Source organism: Coregonus lavaretus, assembly GCF_964263955.1.
Source record: "Coregonus lavaretus genome assembly, chromosome: 5".
NCBI classification, from domain to species: Eukaryota; Metazoa; Chordata; class Actinopteri; order Salmoniformes; family Salmonidae; genus Coregonus; species Coregonus lavaretus.
This window is the reverse complement of record NC_139992.1, coordinates 47,292,665-47,315,100: the sequence shown is the minus strand read 5'-3', so window position 1 is coordinate 47,315,100 and position 22,436 is coordinate 47,292,665. Positions and strand designations below refer to the sequence as shown.

At 45.8% G+C, this 22,436-nt stretch overlaps 1 protein-coding gene across 1 annotated transcript; it reads left to right on the top strand.

Annotated features, from left to right (window-relative positions):
• Window positions 1-12,224: 12,224 nt before the first annotated feature.
• Window positions 12,225-20,951, top strand: btg1 (B-cell translocation gene 1, anti-proliferative). The gene is made up of 2 exons (XM_084162754.1): window positions 12,225-12,699; window positions 17,109-20,951. Exons 1-2 carry the CDS (start codon window positions 12,555-12,557, stop codon window positions 17,486-17,488), a joined length of 525 nt encoding a protein of 174 aa, XP_084018880.1. The 5' UTR covers window positions 12,225-12,554; the 3' UTR covers window positions 17,489-20,951.
• Window positions 20,952-22,436: the final 1,485 nt, after the last annotated feature.

Below are 22,436 nucleotides of genomic sequence, written 5' to 3'. Positions count from 1 at the left end.
TAAAAAGATGAGAGAGGCCTGTAATTTTCATTATAGGTACACGTCAACTATGACAGACAAATTGAGGAAAGAAAATCACATTGTAGGATTTTTTTATAAATTTATTTGCAAATTATGGTGGAAAATAAGTATTTGGTCACCTACAAACAAGCAAGATTTATGGCTCTCACAGACCTGTAACTTCTTCTTTAAGAGGCTCCTCTGTCCTCCACTCGTTACCTGTATTAATGGCACCTGTTTGAACTTGTTATCAGTATAAAAGACACCTGTCCACAACCTCAAACAGTCACACTCCAAACTCCACTATGGCCAAGACCAAAGAGCTGTCAAAGGACACCTGAAAAAAAATTGTAGACCTGCATCAGGCTGGGAAGACTGAATCTGCAATAGGTAAGCAGCTTGGTTTGAAGAAATCAACTGTGGGAGCAATTATTAGGAAATGGAAGACATACAAGACCACTGATAATCTCCCTCGATCTGGGGCTCCACGCAAGATCTCACCCCGTGGGGTCAAAATGATCACAAGAACGGTGAGCAAAAATCCCAGAACCACACGGGGGGACCTAGTGAATGACCTGCAGAGAGATGGGACCAAAGTAACAAAGCCTACCATCAGTAACACACTACGCCGCCAGGGACTCAAATCCTGCAGTGCCAGACGTGTCCCCCTGCTTAAGCCAGTACATGTCCAGGCCTGTCTGAAGTTTGCTAGAGTGCATTTGGATGATCCAGAAGAGGATTGGGAGAATGTCATATGGTCAGATGAAACCAAAATAGAACTTTTTGGTAAAAACTCAACTCGTCGTGTTTGGAGGACAAAGAATGCTGAGTTGCATCCAAAGAACACCATACCTACTGTGAAGCATGGGGGTGGAAACATCATGCTTTGGGGCTGTTTTTCTGCAAAGGGACCAGGACGACTGATCCGTGTAAAGGAAAGAATGAATGGGGCCATGTATCGTGAGATTTTGAGTGAAAACCTCCTTCCATCAGCAAGGGCATTGAAGATGAAACGTGGCTGGGTCTTTCAGCATGACAATGATCCCAAACACACTGCCCGGGCAACGAAGGAGTGGCTTCGTAAGAAGCATTTCAAGGTCCTGAAGTGGTCTAGCCAGTCTTCAGATCTCAACCCCATAGAAAATCTTTGGAGGGAGTTGAAAGTCTGTGTTGCCCAGCGACAGCCCCAAAACATCACTGCTCTAGAGGAGATCTGCATGGAGGAATGGGCCAAAATACCAGCAACAGTGTGTGAAAACCTTGTAAAGACTTACAGAAAACGTTTGACCTGTGTCATTGCCAACAATGGGTATATAACAAAGTATTGAGAAACTTTTGTTATTGACCAAATACTTATTTTCCACCATAATTTGCAAATAAATTCATTAAAAATCAATGTGAGTTTCTGGATATTTTTTCCTCATTTTGTCTGTCATAGTTGACGTTTACCTATGATGAAAATTACAGGCCTCTCTCATCTTTTTAAGTGGGAGAACTTGCACAATTGGTGGCTGACTAAATACTTTTTTTCCCCACTGTATATAGTTTTTTGTTTACTGTATTTGTATTGTATATTCTGTATGTTGACTATGTGTCTGTCTTCTGTTTGTACTTTGTCTATTGCTGGCAGTACCTATTCACTAAGTTAATGTACTTGGCGAATAACGTGATTCTGATTCTGAAAGAGAGAGGACCTAGATCAGGGTTTTCCAAACTAGGGGTTTGTGGGCTCGCCTGATTTTAAAATGGGGTCACGAGAGAAACTCTGAAATAAAATACATAAAATCGCACTTGGTTCATAGAACCGGGGTTACATGAGTAGCAGCTAAATGTGGTTGTAATAAACAGAGTGGTTTCTGTTTTCTTCCTACAAATGTGACTTTAAACCATTTAAGCTACAAAATATTATACGACTCTCAGGAAAACATACAGTGCCTTCAAAAAGTATTCACACCCCTTGACCTTTCCACATTTTGTTGTTACAGCCTGAATTTAATATGGATTAAATTGTGATTTTTTTTTGTCACCGGCCTACACACAATACCCCGTAATGTCAAAGTGGAATTATGTTTTTTGAAATGTTTACAAATTAATTAAAAATGAAAAGCTGAAATGTCTTGAGTATTCAATCTCCGGTGACCTTCTCCCTTACCTCACCTCGCTGATCAACTCATCCTTGACCGCTGGCTATGTCCCTTCCGTCTTCAAGAGAGCGAGAGTTGCACCCCTTCTCAAAAAACCAACACTCGATCCCTCTGATGTCAACAACTACAGGTCAGTATCCCTTCTTTCTTTTCTCTCCAAAACTATTGAGCGTTCCGTCTTTAGCCAACTCTCTTGCTATCTCTCTCAAAATGACCTTCTTGATCCAAACCAGTCAGTTTTCAAGACTGGTCATTCAACTGAGACTGCTCTTCTCTGTGTCACGGAGGCTCTCCGCACTGCTAAAGCTAACTCTCTCTCCTCTGCTCTTGTCCTTCTAGACCTGTCTGCTGCCTTTGATACTGTGAACCATCAGATCCTCCTCTCCACCCTCTCCGAGCTGGGCATCTCCGGCGCGGCTCACTCTTGGATTGCGTCCTACCTGACCGGTCGCTCCTACCAAGTGGCGTGGCGAGAAGCTGTCTCCGCACCACGTGCTCTCACCACTGGTGTCCCCCAGGGCTCAGTTCTAGGCCCTCTCCTATTCTCGCTATACACCAAGTCACTTGGCTCTGTCATATCCTCATATGGCCTCTCCTATCATTGCTACGCAGACGACACACAACTAATCTTCTCCTTTCCCCCTTCAGATAACCAGGTGGCGAATCGCATCTCTGCATGTCTGGCAGACATATCAGTATGGATGACGGATCACCACCTAAAGCTGAACCTTGGCAAGACGGAGCTGCTCTTCCTCCCGGGGAAGGACTGCCCGTTCCATGATCTCGCCATCACGGTTGACAACTCCGTTGTGTCCTCCTCCCAGAGTGCGAAGAGCCTTGGCGTGACCCTGGACAACACCCTGTCGTTCTCCGCTAACATCAAGGCGGTGACCCGATCCTGTAGGTTCATGCTCTACAACATTCGGAGAGTACGACCCTGCCTTACACAGGAAGCGGCACAGGTCCTAATCCAGGCACTTGTCATCTCCCGTCTGGATTACTGCAACTCGCTGTTGGCTGGGCTCCCTGCCTGTGCCATTAAACCCCTACAACTCATCCAGAATGCCGCAGCCCGTCTGGTGTTCAACCTTCCCAAGTTCTCTCACGTCACCCCGCTCCTCCGCACACTACACTGGCTTCCAGTTGAAGCTTGCATCTGCTACAAGACCATGGTGCTTGCCTACGGAGCTGTGAGGGGAACAGCACCTCCGTACCTTCAGGCTCTGATCAGTCCCTACACCCAAACGAGGGCATTGCGTTCATCCACCTCTGGCCTGCTGGCTCCCCTACCTCTGCTGAAGCACAGTTCCCGCTCAGCCCAGTCAAAACTGTTTGCTGCTCTGGCACCCCAATGGTGGAACAAGCTCCCTCACGACGCCAGGACAGCGGAGTCACTCACCACCTTCCGGAGACATTTGAAACCCCACCTCTTTAAGGAACACCTGGGATAGGATAAAGTAATCCTTCTACCTTACCCCACCCCCCCCCCAAAAAAAAAAGTGTAAAGTGGTTATCCCACTGGCTATAAGGTGAATGCACCAATTTGTAAGTCGCTCTGGATAAGAGCGTCTGCTAAATGACGTAAATGTAAATGTAAAATGTTATGGCAAGCCTAAATAAGTTAAGGATTAGAATTGTGCATAACAAGTCACATAAGTTGCATGGGCTCACTCTGTGTGCAATAATAACATGACATTGAATATCCCTTTGAGCATGAGGAAGTTATTACACTTTGGATGGTGTATCAATACACCCAGTCACTACAAAGATAAAGGCGTCCTTCCTAACTTAGTTGCCGTAGAGGAAGGAAAAATGCTCAGGAATTTCACCATGAGGCCAATGGTGACTTTAAAACAGTTACAGAGTTTAATGGCTGTGATAGGAGGAAACTGAGGATGGATCAACAACATTGTAGTTACTCCACAATACTAACCTAATTGACAGAGTGAGAAGAAGGAAACCTGTAAAGAATAAACATGCATCCTGTTTGCAACAAGGCACTAAAGTAATACTGCAAAAAATGTGGCAAAGCAATTAACTTTTGTCCTGAATACAAAGTGTTTTGTTTGGAGCAAATCCAATACAACACATTAATGAGTACCACTCTCCATATTTTCAAAAATTGTAATCATTAAGGACTGTGGAGTTTTTCAGGATAAAAAATAAATGGAATGGAGCTAAGCACAGGCAAAATCCTAGAGGAATACCTGGTTGTCTGCTTTCCACCAGACATTGGGAGATGAATTCACCTATTAGTAGCCATATCTAGGAAAACCAAAATTCCAAAGGCTGGGCCTAATATAGTGTATGAATAAAAATGTTTATTTTTTATTTTTTTATACAATCTTTTCCAATGTAGACATTCTAGCTAAATTAGGTCATACAATAAGTTTTGGAGTGATTCTTATGTTGATGATGTAAATAATATTTTCTGGTCTGTGGTGTGTAATGAGGAGCAACCAGACGCTGCACTTGACAGATTTATGAAATTGCTTATTCCAGTTACTAATAAGCATGCACCCATTAAGAAAATGACTGTAAAAACTGTTAAATCTCATTGGATTGATGAGGAATTGAAAAATAGTATGGCTGAGAGGGATGAGGCAAAAGGTATGGCAAATAAGTCTGGCAGCCCAACTGATTGGCAAACGTACTGCAAATTGAGAAATCATGTGACTAAACTAAGGAAAAATAAAAATAAGCTATACTATGAAACAAAAATAAATGATATAAAGAATAATAGTATAAAGCTGGAGGACTTCAAATGAAATGTTGGGAAAAAAGGCAAACTCGGCTCCATCATTCATTGAATCAGATGGCTCATTCATCACAAAACCCACTGATATTGCCTACTACTTTAATGATTTTTTCATTGGCAAGAATAGCAAACTTAGGCTACTGCAGTGCACCTACTCAGCAGCCGTGGCATACTGCATACTTTTTACTAAACGGTACGGGCTAAATAGTATGCAACGATGAGTACATAGTATGCAGTTTAAGTATGTAGTACACTAGTATAGGTATTCAGACACGGCCACAGTCAGACTCATTTCTACTAGACTGTCATAGTCCTAATAAAATAAAAACATTGGCTGCTGATTACATTTTTTTTTTTATGTAGATGGTGGGGTCGCAATTTTCAATTCAAAATGGGTTCCTGGCCCAAAAAAGTTTGGGAACCCCTGACCTAGAGAACTGTTTGTTCACAATTTGAATGTGACATTACTGTATGCTTCACACAGCCACACTGGCTATCAGTTTAAATCTAAGAATAATGATGAAAGCTGTTAGGGGTTACCACATCCCTACTATACTATACACATATTTTTTACCTTTATTTAGCCAGGGAGTCATGCTAAGACCACGGTCAAATGAGCCCTGCATGAACACCTCAATAAACAACTGGCTGGCTACTAGGGCTGGGAATTGCCAGGGACCTCACAATACAATATTATCACGATACTAAGGTGCCGATACGATATGTATTGCGATTCTCACAATTCTATATGTATTGTGATTTGATCCTGCGATTTTATTGTGATTTGATGTTCCAAACATATTTCTCACTATATGTCTACTGCAGAGAGACGAGAGAGCATGAGAACATTAGTTTTGATCAGTCATGGAAATAAAAGTGCTGAAAACACGTTGGCTCAAATATCAATATAATATCGTCCCAAAACAATATTGTGATATGTAACCCCCCCATATGCCACCAGACATTTTCACACTTTCTCTCACTCCGTGACTCCCATCTCCCAATCTTCATTGTCTCTCTTTTACTTTCTTTATCTCGAAGGGAAAGTCAGGGGAATTCATAAGCTCTGGGTATTCATTAACATTGTCTCTCACCTTGTTCCAGCCTTCTTTCGCTTAACACCTCTGTCCCTCACTCTCAGTCTCCATATCTGTATTTTTCCCCACGTGGTGTGAGTAGCAATTTCTCACTCATTTCCTCCTCTGAAATTAATAAAGACTGGCCATTGGGTGAATTATGTCATTCTCTGAAATGAATTGTGGCACCATAGGCCATTTAGTGAGTAATGCTTGTAAAGAATTCCATCTTTCTTTTTATCAAAAATCATTTACCTGAAGGGTATTGGCTTACTCCCAGTAATAATTATAAATCAATGTTTGTGTAATTTATGTACCTAATTTATGGGCAGTGAAAATATAGAATACACAAAGTCATACACAAACGTTAGTGTATGTCAAACTCAGAAAAGTGTGTATTGCTGATGAATCCAGCATGAGGGAAGCCCCATTGACTGACCACACACTTGCAAAGTGTCATAAGGTGCTGAAGGTGGGTGTGGTGTAGGAATCAGGCGCAGGACGCAGAGGCTCAGTTCAAAGGCTTTAGTGCAAAATTCACACAAACAAAAGCACAATAAGCCTGAAGGCGAATACCAGGCGCACACAGGCGACAAAATAAACTGCGCACAAAACATGTGCAAAGAAACCACTCCAAACACTGGAGGGAAAATGTAGCTCCAACACGTAACAGAGGCGCAATCACACACAAACACAGACACACACAACGAGAACTAAATAGAACACTAACGAGGACTAACTAGACACAGGTGTACAACATTAAGACCAAACCAAACGAACATGAAACATAGATCGGTGGCAGCTAGTACTCCGGGGACGACGACCGCCGAAGCCTGCCCGAACCAGGAGCAGCCTCGGCCGAAACCGTGACAGTACCCCCCCCTTGACGCGCGGCTCCAGCCGTGCGCCGACCCCGGCCTCGGGGACGACCAGGAGGACGCGGAGCAGGGCGCGCGGGATGGTCCCGGTGGAACTCCGACAGGAGAGATGGGTCTAGGATGTCCCTCCGCGGCACCCAGCACCGCTCCTCCGGGCCGTACCCCTCCCACTCCACGAGATACTGGAGACCCCCCATCCGGCGTCTGGAGTCCAAGATGGACCGAACGGTGTACGCCGGAGCCCCCTCGATGTCCAATGGGGGCGGAGGAGTCTCTCCTATCTCATTGTCCTGGAGTGGACCAGCTACCACCGGCCTGAGAAGAGACACATGGAACGAGGGGTTAATATTCTTATATTCAACAGGTAGATGTAACTTATAACACACCTCGTTCAATCTTCTCAGGACTTTAAAGGGCCCCACAAACCGCCGACCCAGCTTCCGGCAGGGCAGGCGGAGGGGTAGGTTTCTGGTAGAGAGCCAGACTCGATCTCCGGGTGCGTACACCGGCCCCTCACTGCGGTGGAGATCGGCGCTCGCCTTGTGACGACGGACGGCCCGCTGCAGGTGGACGTGGGCAGCGTTCCACGTCTCTTCCGAGTGCCTCATCCAATCATCCACCGCAGGGGCCTCGATCTGGCTCTGCTGCCACGGTGCCAGAACCGGCTGGTAACCTAATACACATTGGAAAGGGGTTAGGTTGGTAGAGGAGTGGCGGAGAGAATTCTGGGCCATCTCGGCCCAGGGAATGTAACGCGCCCACTCCTCAGGCCGGTCCTGGCAATAAGACCTCAGAAACCTACCCACATCCTGGTTGACACGTTCTACCTGCCCGTTACTCTCCGGGTGGTATCCCGAGGTAAGGCTAACCGAGACCCCCAAACGCTCCATAAACGCTCTCCACACCCGGGAGGTAAACTGGGGGCCTCGATCAGACACTATATCCTCGGGGACCCCGTAATGCCGGAAGACGTGGGTAAATAGGGCCTCAGCAGTCTGTAGGGCAGTAGGAAGACCCGACATAGGGAGAAGACGACAGGCCTTAGAGAAACGGTCCACAACGACCAGGATGGTGGTATTCCCCTGAGAGAGGGGAAGGTCTGTTACAAAATCCACCGAGAGGTGGGACCATGGTCGTTGTGGAACGGGTAGGGGCTGTAACTTACCCCTGGGCAGATGTCGGGGCGCCTTACACTGGGCGCACACCGAGCAGGAGGAGACATAAACCCTCACATCCCTAGCCAAAGTGGGCCACCAGTATTTAGTGCTAAGGCAATGCACTGTCCGGCCGATACCCGGATGTCCAGAGGAGGGTGACGTGTGAGCCCAGTAAATGAGTCGATCCCGAATCTCGAGCGGAACGTACTTCCGACCCTCAGGACACTGTGGAGGGCTGGGGTCGGTACGCAACACTCGCTCGATTTCGGAATCGACCTCCCACACCACCGGTGCCACAAGGAACGACTCCGGTAGTATGGGAGTGGGCTCAACGGACCTCTCCTCCGTGTCATACCGCCGGGACAGCGCATCTGCCTTACCATTCTGGGACCCAGGGATGTACGTGATTTTAAATACGAACCTGGTGAGAAACATACTCCATCGAGCCTGGCGAGGGTTCAGTCTCCTCGCTGCACGGATGTACTCCAGGTTCCGATGGTCAGTCAAAATGAGGAAAGGGTGTTGAGCCCCCTCAAGCCAATGCCTCCACACCTTAAGGGCTTGAACTACAGCTAACAGCTCCCTGTCCCCAACGTCATAGTTGCCCTCCGCCGGGCTGAGCTTCTTAGAGTAAAAAGCACAGGGGCGGAGTTTAGGTGGCGTGCCGGACCGTTGAGAGAGAACGGCCCCTATACCAGCCTCAGACGCGTCTACCTCAACCTGAAAGGGTAATGCGGGATCCGGATGCGCCAGCACCGGAGCCGACGTAAACAGGTCCTTCAGTCTCCTAAAGGCCCCGTCCGCATCGGCTGACCACTGCAGTCGCACCGGACCCCCCTTCAGAAGGGACGTGATGGGAGCTGCCACCTGTCCAAAACCCCGGATAAACCTCCGGTAGTAATTCGCAAAGCCCAAAAACTGCTGCACCTCTTTTACAGTAGTTGGGGTTTGCCAATTACGCACAGCGGACACACGATCCACCTCCATTCTCACCCCTGACGCGGACAACCGATAACCCAAAAAGGAGACCGACTCCTGGAAAAACAGACATTTCTCTGCCTTGACATATAGGTCGTGCTCCAACAGCCTCCTCAATACACGACGCACCAGGGTTATATGCTCGGCTCGGGTAGACGAGTACACCAGAATGTCATCAATGTACACGACCACCCCTTGTCCCTGCATATCCCGGAAAATCTCATCTACGAAGGATTGGAAGACTGATGGAGCATTCATCAACCCATATGGCATGACGAGATATTCGAAATGACCTGACGTGGTACTAAACGCTGTCTTCCATTCGTCACCCTCCCTAATGCGCACCAAGTTATACGCGCTCCTGAGATCCAGTTTTGTGAAAAACCGCGCTCCATGCAATGACTCCGTCATGGTCGCAATCAGAGGGAGTGGATAACTGTATTTCACAGTAATCTGATTGAGACCACGGTAATCAATGCACGGGCGCAACCCTCCATCCTTCTTTTTCACAAAAAAGAAACTCGAGGAGGCGGGAGAAGTGGAGGGCCGAATGTATCCCTGTCTCAAAGATTCGGCTATGTAAGTCTCCATAGCTTTTCTCTCCTCTTGAGACAAAGGATACACATGGCTCCGTGGGAGCGCTGCTCCTGCCTGGAGATCAATCGCACAATCCCCCTGTCTATGAGGAGGCAACTGCGTCGCCCTAGTTTTGCTAAATACGAGAGCTAAATCCCCATATTCAGGCGGAATGTGCAGTGCGGGCACTTGGTTTGGACTCTCCACCGAAGTCGCCCCCACGGAAACACCCAGACATCGCCCCTCGCACTGAGCAGACCACCCATCGAGAGCCCTCTGTTGCCACGAAATAGCAGGGTTGTGGGTGCTTAACCAGGGAATCCCCAGCACCACTGGGTACGCAGGAGAGTCGATCAGATACAGCTGTATAGTCTCCTCATGACCCCCCTGCGCACACATCCGAAGTGGCGCTGTGATCTCCCTGATCAACCCCGACCCCAACGGACGGCTATCTAAGGCATGAACGGGAAAAGGTTTGTGAACAGGTAGGAGAGGGATCCCTAACTCAAAACAAAACTTCCGATCAACAAAATTCCCAGCTGCGCCTGAATCTACGAGCGCCTTATGCTGGGAATGAGGTGCAACCTGTGGAAAACACACAGGTATACAAAAGTGCGCAACAGAAAGCTCTGGGTAAGTGGGACGTCTACTCACCTGGGAGGCCCCCCCAGTGCGTGGCCTGTTGTCTTCTCCCCCGGAGAACCCTCCCCAGCACCTGGCCGCAGTGTGCCCTCCACGACCGCACTTGGTGCAGGAGACAGGCCCCCTCGGGCTCCTCCTACTCCGTTCTCTAGCGCCGGCACCCCCGAGCTCCATAGGGCTCGGCGGCGCCGGAGGGCGGAATGGACGGACTCCCCTCGGGACGTCCACGGGTGGCCAGCAGGGTGTCCAGACGGATGGACATATCGACCAACTGGTCGAATGTAAGATGGGTATCCCTGCAGGCCAACTCACGTTGAACGTCCTCTCGTAGGTTACATCGAAAATGGTCGATGAGAGCCCGCTCATTCCACCCTGCATCAGCCGCTAGAGTCCGGTACTCTAGAGCGAACGCCTGCGCGCTCCTCCTCCCCTGTCTCAACTGGACTAGACGCTCCCCCACCGCTTTGCCCTCAGGTGGATGGTCGAACACGGCCTTGAAGCGGCGGGAGAACTCTGCGTAGGTCACGGTGTTGGCGTCCATTCTCCTCCACTCGGCGTTAGCCCACTCCAACGCCTTGCCCGTGAGACAGGAGATGAGGGCGGAAACGCTCTCGTATCCCGAGGGCACCGGGTGTACAGTGGCCAGGTAGAGCTCCACCTGCAGGAGGAACCCCTGACACCCGGCAGCTGTTCCGTCATACGCCCTCGGGGGCGAGAGCCGAATCCCCCTGGGTTCCGAACCTAGGACTGGTGGACCGACCGATGGGGTGGGCAGGATAGGTGGAGGTGTGGGTACCCGGCTGGCCTCCCATCGGTGCAAGGTGTAGATTACCTCCTGTAGAGCGGTCTCCAGTTGTCGAATCTGGCCATCTTGTCCACGGATATGCTCCTCGAGCGACACAGGCGTCTCTGCCGATCCTGCTGATTCCATTGTGGTGTGTGATTCTGTCATAAGGTGCTGAAGGTGGGTGTGGTGTAGGAATCAGGCGCAGGACGCAGAGGCTCAGTTCAAAGGCTTTAGTGCAAAATTCACACAAACAAAAGCACAATAAGCCTGAAGGCGAATACCAGGCACACACAGGCGACAAAATAAACTGCGCACAAAACATGTGCAAAGAAACCACTCCAAACACTGGAGGGAAAATGTAGCTCCAACACGTAACAGAGGCGCAATCACACACAAACACAGACACACACAACGAGAACTAAATAGAACACTAACGAGGACTAACTAGACACAGGTGTACAACATTAAGACCAAACCAAACGAACATGAAACATAGATCGGTGGCAGCTAGTACTCCGGGGACGACGACTGCCGAAGCCTGCCCGAACCAGGAGGAGGAGCAGCCTCGGCCGAAACCGTGACACAAAGAAACCCAAAGCCTTAGTTTAGTTTAGTAAAAGCAGAACAACAACGGGAGGGAGGAAATGTTTGAAATACGTTATTTTGTGTCTGACTCTGCAATCATTTCTTTGTGTGTATTAGGGAATTACTGAAGTGATTATGGTAAACCCCTATATTGTCTGATGAATATATATATATATATATATATATATATATATATATATATATATATATATATATATATATATATATATATATATATATATGATGTATACTGTCTGATACTACTGAGACTGTTTTCAAACAATGGCCTGCAAGAGCAACTATAACAACAAAATGTATAGCATGCCTTGAATACCAACAATCATGAGCATAACCGTGTGTCCACAATTGTGTGCGTAATTACTAATGCGCATTGAACCTAACCATGATTATTCTGTCCGTTTTATGAAATAACAGAAAACCCAGTGCAAGATGTTGTTGTTTTCGATGGGAGCACAATACAAGGGGTTAATTTTCATGCTTCTATTTCGCTGTCACTTGGTCTGTTTATTTTCATAGCGGTGACGCAAACAGTCCACTCCTCCTATGGGCTCGTCAGGCTATCACGCGGTCGGGATTCGCGAGCCTTTTTTGTTGCTGTAGCTGCGCGCTGTCGCCTTCGTGGGAAGGCGGGGGCGGTATAAAACCCCTTTCCTCCACAACACTCGTTCACTCTGGTGAAGGAAAGTGAGATTGAAAGGGTGCCTCAACGTGGCATCCTAGAGAGAGACCCCTCTATTTACCAAAAGCCGTCACCACACTGTACGGTCCTGGCACACTTAGTACTCTCCGAAACGACCCTACCTCGACTAATAAATGAGCAGCATAGGCGCCAGAGAAATAAAACAAGTGAAAGACACGGATCATTATCCGAACGAGGAGAGAAAAACAACGAATCATTTTCGGAATCATATGTAGGAAAAGCGCACGGATCGTCGTCGCAGTTGCCTTCTCAATGCATACTCTTTGTGCTCGAGGAACGATGAAACCAGAGATTAGTGCCGCGGTCGGATTTCTGTCGAGATTTCTGCGGATAAAAGGACACGTAAATGACCGACAGCTTCAGTCATTCAGCGCAAGTTTACAGGATATCTTGTCAGGTAAAACATGTGTTTCTCGTTTTCTCCTACGTTTCCTAGGCTACTTTAGTTCATGACCTCTGTTGATGTTGTGTCTTTGTGTGTGTTTAAGAATATAATTGTAACGAATTGTTGTATTTTAATCCCTTTCTGAAGGGGATTTGGGTCTCTTTGTTTACAAACTAACACAAGCGCACCAAAGCGCCCCCCGATAATTTGCTCACGGAAAAAAGAGACAAAAATAGATAGTGAACAATAATCTTCAACACAAGCGTCGATCGAATCAACCATTTTCTATTCTGATACCTCGTCGCTTTACTCATGTTTCGAGCTTAGTTACAATGCAATAACGTGGAATAAAGGCAGAGTTCAAATGTAATAACTTGGCCTGACTTTATTTGTTCCAACAAGGAAGTGCACCTTTCGGTAGCACCAGTTCAGTTGGTCGATAAACTCTTACCATAAAGAATGGGGTATTCAGTCCCCAGTGAATTGATGTAGGCTATGGAATTACGTAATGCAGACAAGAAAACGTAGGAGGATATTAATTTGTTCAGGCAAAAATAAATATATTATAACATTTCAATCAGAAAATAACACACATAGGATTATGATTATTTTATAAGCGTATTATAGCCTACATTGTTTACTCGATCCTCTTGATCGAGCCTCAATCGAATCGAAATTAAAGGACGAAAAGGTAAATAACAAAATGCAGAATAAATAGCCGTATAGATTCCCTCCGTTAACGAACATGTATGAATAAAGATGTTTTTATTTATTTATTTTTATACAATCTGTTCCAATGTAGACATTCTAGCTAAATGAATACCTCTGTAATAAGGACACATAAATAAATCGACACAGCCACTAAAATTATGCGTCATTGACTGAATTTGTTTTTGTACAAACCACTCAAATACATTATTATTTATATTTCCTGTTGTAAATATATAGACAGAGGTTTTAACAGTCTAAAACTGGCATACATCTGCCACATAACACCAAGTGTCTGTCCCTCTAAGCACTGAACACCTACCTCATGACCTCAATTTTAACATGTTTTGCAACAGCTGTATCATCTGCAAAACCATTCACGTTCAAATTCATATAATTTTAGAGCGTTTCAGATGTAGGCTACACATTTAGCATATCAGGTTACAAAATGTTTTATTTCTATTCAACAAACTCTTAGTTTACAATGCTATTTTCAACTAACACCATTTTCTGAGGCAGTGCCTTTGTTTGTGCAGGTTTTGCATAGAAAAGGGGTGGAAGCTGTAGTCTGAGCATAGCTCTAGGTCAGTACACTGTTTGTAAACAGCCAAAGTTGAAGGCAGACTGAGCAAAATGGCCGCCGTCAGAGGGGTAGCAGTTGGTAGCAGTGGGGTTCGGTCTGGAAGATGATATCATAGGGGGAGGAGTGTAGGAAGGACATAATCTAATCAAAAAAGTTGCAGAGGGGCTTTGTGAAGTGGCCGCCCTCCTCCTTCACCCCCATTTTTCATTTGTCTTCAGAGTGAGCATAAGCAACACTGAGAGTTTACCGCTGCCGCCCCCCTCCCCCCCCCCCGGGTCGCTGCTGAAGTAGGCCAGCCATCTCACTGTTGTTGTCCACTTCATTATCACAGCCTATTGTGTCTGTGTGTTCAATAAACAGGCTTTGTGTGTGTATATGGGGGAGAAGGGGGACTTGCTCTAAATATCATGATTAAAACTGTGATCGTTGCCTAACGGTAGTTAGTTACCCATTTGGACTTCCTGTTTACCAGTAACCTGCTTAACCAAGGATTGAGTTTAGACACAATCAGAAACTGCCATAATTCCACCAACCACAACACCACAGACCAATGGAAATCACCCAATAACACACCAAACAAAGCCAACTGTGTATTTAATATTTAATAAAAAGCCTCCACACATTTTATTGCCTCATAATGTCCTTAGGGCACATGGCTTTAAAGAAGCACTGGAAAACTACTTTATTTAAATAAATACAAATCTGAAGATATATAGATGAAACTCATCTGCTTATAATAATAATAATAATATGCCATTTAGCAGACGCTTTTATCCAAAGCGACTTACAGTCATGTGTGCATACATGTTTACGTATGGGTGGTCCCGGGGATCGAACCCACTACCCTGGCGTTCCAAGCGCCGTGCTCTACCAGCTGAGCCACAGAGGACTTACTTTTCTAGCCTCTCTCCCTCCCCAGTTCCCTGGTTTTAGAATAGGCCCCTCTGCTCTGATTGTTCTCAGCGGCCCTGGGGGCACGTAATTGACCAACGTGTCTTTTTTGGTGCAAAAGATCAGCCCCATCATAGCTGCCTGGTGCTTTTTCACAAGTGCCAAGCCCTCCATTAGGCTGCAATACACAGCGTTCTGCTGATAACACAAAGGAGACATTATCTACCAGAGGTGTTCTGCTAAATGGCATATTATTATTATTATTATTATTATAGGTGTTGTGCAGGAAAGGTGTTCTCCGGGCTCTGGCCTAGTCCAGAGGCTTTTCACAGGCAGGCAGCACATCCAGTTCAGCCACGATGCATCAATGGGGTAACTCTATACTGAGGAGTCTTAAGTGGAGAAAATTGTGCGATTGGTATCACACGTACACACAGATGCATATCCAACACACACACACACAGTACATATACTGTATATATACAAACACACACTAGACACAGTAAATGTGAGTATTGTTAGAGATGTTAGGTTAATTTAGACTTAATAAGAGCAGTTTTCTTATTTTTCCCTGTTAGGCTACTGTTATACTATGAAAGCAGCAGTCATGCGCGTCTTCTAAAATGAGTTAATGGGGAAGGAATGAGAACTCTTGTCTTTCTTGTGCTCTCCTTAAAATGAGTAACGTGACCTCTTCTCTGTCTCTCTCTTTTCTTCCAAACCATTTTGTCACTTAACGCCCCTTCACTTAACGCCCCTTTAACACCCCTGATAGTATGAAAAATGTATGCACTAACTAACTGTAAGTCGCTCTGGATAAGAGCGTCTGCTAAATGACTAAAATGTTAAACATACCATACGAATGATACCACACTGAATCACCAACGGGTATGTGGACACACTCGCCACATACACACAAGGTCTGGCCATATTAAATGGGACAGTGTGGGTTTAAGAGGAGGTGTTCTCCAGCCCAGATTGCTGGCCAGGACTTCACCATCTCAGTGTTGTTGTTCAGCTCTGTTCGATGGAGGACTTTGTGCCGCTCGGCCAGGAGGGATTGTGCAATCAAACTGCTCTCTCTCTCCCACTTCAGTGTGTCACGTAGACTCTGGTCACAGAGCGACACACGTGTTATTGCTGCTTATCAGCCCCATAAGAAGACACTTATGGTTTATTACTGCGCTACAACAAAGCCTGCCCCTGTCTGCAGTCTGTTTTACACACACATACCGCACACACACACATTAGTGAGTGGAAACTTACAGTAGTGTGCTAAGTAGTTGGTCATTATATCATGTAACCCAAATACCAATATAAATAGTTTATGCTTTATTGCGTGGTAATAGGAATAGCAGATAAAAGAGCTGAAAAAATATTCCAATGGAATCATCTGTTACCTACAAAGGAATAAAACCTTTATTAAATCAAAAGAGAATCTAAAGCAACAATACTTTTCCATAATAATTATTGGAGGGTGTTTAGGACAGTAAAACGTAATAATTATTGCAGGGTGTTTAGTACAGTAAAACATAATCATTATTGCAGGGTGTTTAGTACTGTAAAACATAATCATTATTACTGCAATTTTCAATGGAATCGTGTAATTTATTATCTCTAAGTAATCCATACCACAATCAAAATATACATCTAAAGTAATAACATTGATAGATTAGTTATGTGTGCTTAAACATCATAAACAATTATTACCTTTCACCCCTGCAACTCTAAAATAAAATAAAACTTGATTATAGTTTGATTTGAGATACAATTACTTAAACTCCAACTATGCGTCATCCAGTTATTTTTCCAGTTATTGCTTGTATATACCCCAATTTATGACCTTATTCAATGTTTATCAAAACACATGCATCCTTATCTCGCATAACACACACTCCCACACACACACTAGGAACTAAGGCCGATCAGGTGCAGACAGCTGTGGACCCCCGCTTCTCTCTCAGATAAGACTTTTGAAAGTAGCAGAGATTTAGCTTACTGGCTCTCACCTGTAAACACATGACAACGTCTCTTACTTATCTCCCTCTTTCTTTCTCTCCATCTCTCTCTTGTCTCCTCATACAGTACTGCACAAGCTCCACTATAGGGTAACCGTAGAACAACAGTTAACCCCTCTGTGCCCTTTTTTGGCAATACAAACAATACCATGGGAACCTAATAGTGATCCAATGATGATGAAACTCATGGTAAGCCGATAATAACCTCTCTTTCTCCACAGAGCAATACAAGCACCACTGGTTCCCCGACAGGCCATGCAAGGGCTCGGGCTACCGCTGCATCCGCATCAACCACAAGATGGACCCCCTGGTGGGGCAAGCGGGCCAGCGCATCGGCCTGACCATCAATCAGCTCTACCTGCTGCTGCCCAGTGAGCTCACCCTCTGGGTGGACCCCTTCGAGGTGTCCTACCGCATCGGCGAGGACGGCTCCATCTGCGTGCTCTACGAGTCCCAGCCGGGGACCCTGGCGCCGTCGGGAGTCGGCGTGGTCACCTCGGCCCCCATGGTGGACAGTCACATCAGCTGCAAGGAGGCGGCGGGGATGCTGGGCAGGACCAGCCCTTCCAAAGCCTACAACATGATGACTGTGTCCAGCTAAGGGCTGCCACCCGCCACGTCGGGTTGTGGGTTTCGCCCTAGTTGGTCGATGGCAAACCTTTTTAAAGCTAAAAATAAATAAAATGAAAAACAGAAAAAAAAGATGGAGAAAAAGCAGAGGATGTGGCCTATCGTCCAGGTGAAACCTTGTAGGTTTGATATTTCTTTCCTCCTTCCTCACTCCATAGTCTGTTGTGTTGTGGGATCTACCGGAGGCTTTGTTTTTTTTTTCGCGGAGAGGGCTGTGTGGAGCGTGGAGCTGTTGGGGGCAGCTAAAACCAACCAAGAAACCCGGACAGAGAAACAGCGCGGTGAAGGGGCTGCTTTTTGTTTTAGTTTTTTTACACAGGTCTATCAATGTTGACTTTGCACTTTCTTCTCCACATGGTTACTATGGGTACCATGTCACCACCATCCCCACCACCCTCTCAAAAGTGTCAAGGAACTGCTGTCAAGAACCATACCGTTGAAATTCAGCCTTTTATCTACTTCCTGTTGTTATTGGATGTACTTCCTGTCTAGGAAGGAAGTAAAGGGGCAGAGGTCTAGACTGTGCCTGTTCTTAGGTCAGTCGTTCTCTGGGGAAACGCCTAAAGTAATTTCCTTCTAACTTCTAAACGTTTTTGGACCATAGGGCATTTTCTTTACCCCCAGAGGCTGCCCCAATATAGGGCTGAACCTCAGCACTCCATATACCAGCGTCGAGCTTCAGGAAGCCCCTCCCCCTCCATATGGAAGTTTGGTGGAATGCGCTGTGACACCTGTTGCTAAGGACAGTAGCGTGTCACAGCGCACCCCACCAACACCCCCAACCATGTATGTGTAGCTTTTCGGGAAGGGCTGGGGATTTGTCCCCTCCCCTTCGAGGAATGTTGGTTTGAAATTCACAATCAAGTTCTCATTTTGTTTATATTCCTCCATCCCCACCCTGACCTTTTGCCCTCACCAAATTCAAAGTGTAGCACTATAATTTCACCGAGATCTGGATAATTTGTTTTGGTTGTTGTGGCCCTGTCAGAAGAAATGACATTGAATGCACTTTGACATTTAGATTGTGTGGGATGTGTACTTTTAGAGGAAAACCCTCTTCATTCCATTCACTCGAATGTCGTCTGTCATGAGTTCCCCTCCTTTTCTTTTGTGAATTGCTCACAGCTCTTATGTCAGGCTAGACCCCTCTCTATAGAATAGGGGTGAGTAACTGAAGGTTTTAAAAAGATTTCACACTGTAAGCTTTTCATTCAGACCCGTTCAGGTGTTGATAGGTAGGTGCGGTTTGGTGTCGTGTCAGGTCAGGCGTTTGTTGTCCGTTTGTAGAACTCTGCAGCAGTCGAGGGGTGTGTGAGTGTAGCCAAAGGGAAGTCTGTAGGCCCCTGACTGTTTCTATCCAACTCAAACTCAATGGCCTTGTCAGGCTTTCGCATCTGTTTTTGTTAGACATTGTTCTTGTCTTTGTGAGTGAAGATGGGTCAAAGGCTTTCAACACCTCTCCTTTCTTCTGTCTCTGAGTTTGGATGAGGGGTGCATTGTCCAACGTAGGACCTCAATGTTACACCTATGAGCCATTCTCTGGAGAACCGAGAGAGAGAACCAATGTAACGTGAGCCAGCCTGGTTCGAGGTGCTGCTGGGCCCTCTCTGGAGGTGTCAGGGAAGGCAGACACAAGAAGCCCCTCTGGTGCCATCACCCCGAGCCTAGACACCCCCCAGCCAGCTAACCAACCAGCCAACCCCCTCCCCCCAATAGCAGTACGGAGATAGCAGTGACACATATCATCTTTCCTCGCCCCAGGGGAGGGAAGGGAGGTGGGATGGGGGCCAGGGCCGGACACTCTCGTCCAGGGCAGCTACAATCCCTCCGGCCCCCCTCCAAACTAACCTCCACCCAACCAACCCCCTCTTGGCGGTGGAGAGCAAAGCCAGCACATGCACTCAGCGCACTCCGTCTGCACTGGGGAGGCCATATAGAGACAGGCAGCAGGGAGAAGTCAAAGGTTAGGAAGTGACGGTACACAGTTTACATGCGTGCAATAGGACGATGGTGCTGTCAGTCGTCCTATAGCTCACTCCTGGTTGGTCGCGCCGCAGACAGACATACGATTTGACAGGCTGTGGGGTTTCGGGGCTTTTAGCCACTAAGGTGGCCAGGCTGGGTACCAGCCCATCAGACCTGCATGTGCTGCTTTAAGCTCTCTAAGTACAGAGGATCATGGGTAATGGATCCGTGGTTGTTGACGCACTGCACACCCTATCCTCCCTCATCCTCATCCACTCCCCTCCTCCTCACTGTCCTCCCCCTCTCCATCTCTCCTGGTGTCATTCAGCAATCTGTGGAAAAAGCAGTGTCTCCAAATGAGCCAGATGGACAGGTCTGAGAGAGTAGCTCAGAGCTTTGTTGTTGTGGTTGAAAACCAACTTTTAAAAAACCTTGCAGCTCCTCTATTGCTTCGATTATGCCAGCTATCAATGTTGTTATGAGATTGGTCTGTGTTTCTGACGTAGCAAGTTGTCCCCCCCACCAATTTTAACAGACTTCATTTTTAGACCTACAAAAAAGGAAACAAAGCCGAAATTGTTTGATCCCCTTCTCAACAGTAACACCACCACCAAAAAATATGGATTTAGTCCACAATACTGGATCTGTAAAAGCATCCATTCAGCCTTTGCGCACATAGGTTTCAGAAACGTTGTGAAAAGTGTTTTTGAATAGTCGGAGGTAATAGCACATAAAATGCACTAAATATGTCAAGTGAAGTTGTGACATTTTTGAGACGCGAGTAGTCTCTCCTGGAATGTATTGCCAAACTCAGGCCTCTGACATTCAATAAAAAACCCTTATGGAAAAGTTGTGCATGTTAAGACGTGAAACGGGAAGGGAATAGTTATTTTGTGTTTTGTCAAGCTGTCCTCAATGATTTTTGAATTATTGCCACTTTCACATTTAGGGTGTTTTACATATTATAGAATCTATTGCAATTGTACGACATATGGTAGAATACATGCATAACATTACACAATGGGAAGTGCCGATAATTTGTTTTGAGGTGTTTAGATGTATTCCTTTTGCATTTCTTAGTTTTAACACGGATAACTATTTTCATAAGTGAAGCCATTTGTGATTGGAGTGTTGGCAAGGACCAAGTTATTTTGGTAAAATAAATATCAGTTTCCATGCCCTGTACTGATAGACATATCCTTTGTTTTTTTTTTACTTACAAAACAAGAAAAACTTTTAAAAAATCTGAGCGTACCCAAGAAGAAAAGCTGTCTACTCTACCTTGTGATTTCTCATGTCAGTACATCTTTATTGTGTTCATTTTCTTTTCCTTGGGTATGTTGTGATGAACTGCTGTAAATTTGTACAGTTCATGTAAATTGATTGTGCGAAAGTTGTACAGATTTCTATATTTTGGAAGAAAAGTTTTTTTTTCTCTGTAATAAAATATTTCCTATCTTGGCAACGTATTCCCCGTGATCCTAGTCTTTCTTTTTGCGGGGAATGAGAATCCATAGATGAACGGGAGTTAATATCCAAACAAAATTAATGGTGTAGTCTTCTGTCAAAATGGCAGACTGAAATCTATTAAGATACAACAGAATATGAAACAAAGGCCGTTAAAAGCCTAAGTTTAAGTATTATTCAGAGTTACTGTTATTCGTTATGCTGTTATTTTGAATGTAGAGAAGGGTTCTATTTCATGTCATCTCTTACTGTACATCACAGGAGGCTGCAGAGGGGAGGACGGCTCATAAAAATGTCCGGAGTGGATGCAATGGCATCAAAAATCTGGAAACCATGTGTTTGATGTATTTGATACCATTCCACCTATTCCGTTCCAGCCATTACCATGAGCCCGTCCTCCCCAATTAAGGCGCCACCAACCTCCTGTGCTGTACATAGAATAGGCTCCAATATGAGACAGCTGTAAAGATGCACAGCTCAGATAGGGATTTGACCTTTGTCCCAGTAGATTGAGTGGACTGTCTGTGCAAACAATGAGATGATATACAGTAGGATTGCACGCAACACTTTCAATAATAAGTATCATCATTTTAATAATACACAAAAATAGAATGGTTTAGGCTGCCTTGTACCGAACAGATAGTAGCCTACATGCCAGGAATTCTGTATTCTTCCCAAAAAATGCATAGCATGCTTTAACAGATAAATTATATGCAGTTTATGTTTTTACTCTGTAGTTACTGTGGTATAGAGCCAGTGGAGTGTGACAAGACTGTCTGGAACAGGAATTATCCTTGGTCTGCTGGTCCTGGAATATGGAGACTGCTTCTGTGAAGTATTTTCTGTTCTATCTGAACCAGCCAGAAAACTGATTAGAAGCGTTGTCTCAGGTTAAGACCTTTCTCAACTTGGGGCTCGGCTTCTCAGACTGCACAAATCGAATTACTCAAAGCCCACATGGTATTTTTATCCTAATGGAAATGAATGTGGCTCCATCATCAGGTCCCTGAGAGGATAAGACAGATAGATAGATGGTGTATGCACAAGGAAAAGTGCTGTCTACACATGCACACAAACACGCACGCACACACACATTCACAATCAACCCCCCCCCCCAACAGAAAGAGCTGACTCCACAAAACATTACTTCTGGATTAAGACTGAAATCTCTCCAGCCCTCTGACTCCCTCAGGTTGCCTTGCAGCCAGCCTCAAAATAAAAACATTTTAGCTCCATTTCGACAGAGACAAAATGGGAAGAAACGAGAAGCGCGGGTTAGGCAGGAGCCGAGGAAGGAAGAAGGCCAGGAGAGGGGGAACGTGGGTAGTGCAGTCCAGGGTGGGATTCAGTCAGTGTTATTATTCAGTGTTAAAAATGTCTGATGAAATGTAATATGTTGAGTGGGGAAGTTTTTGTGGACACATATTAGGTGTGGAAAAGATTGTTGCAGATAGACATTTTGGTAGCACTTTACTTAAAATAAAGTG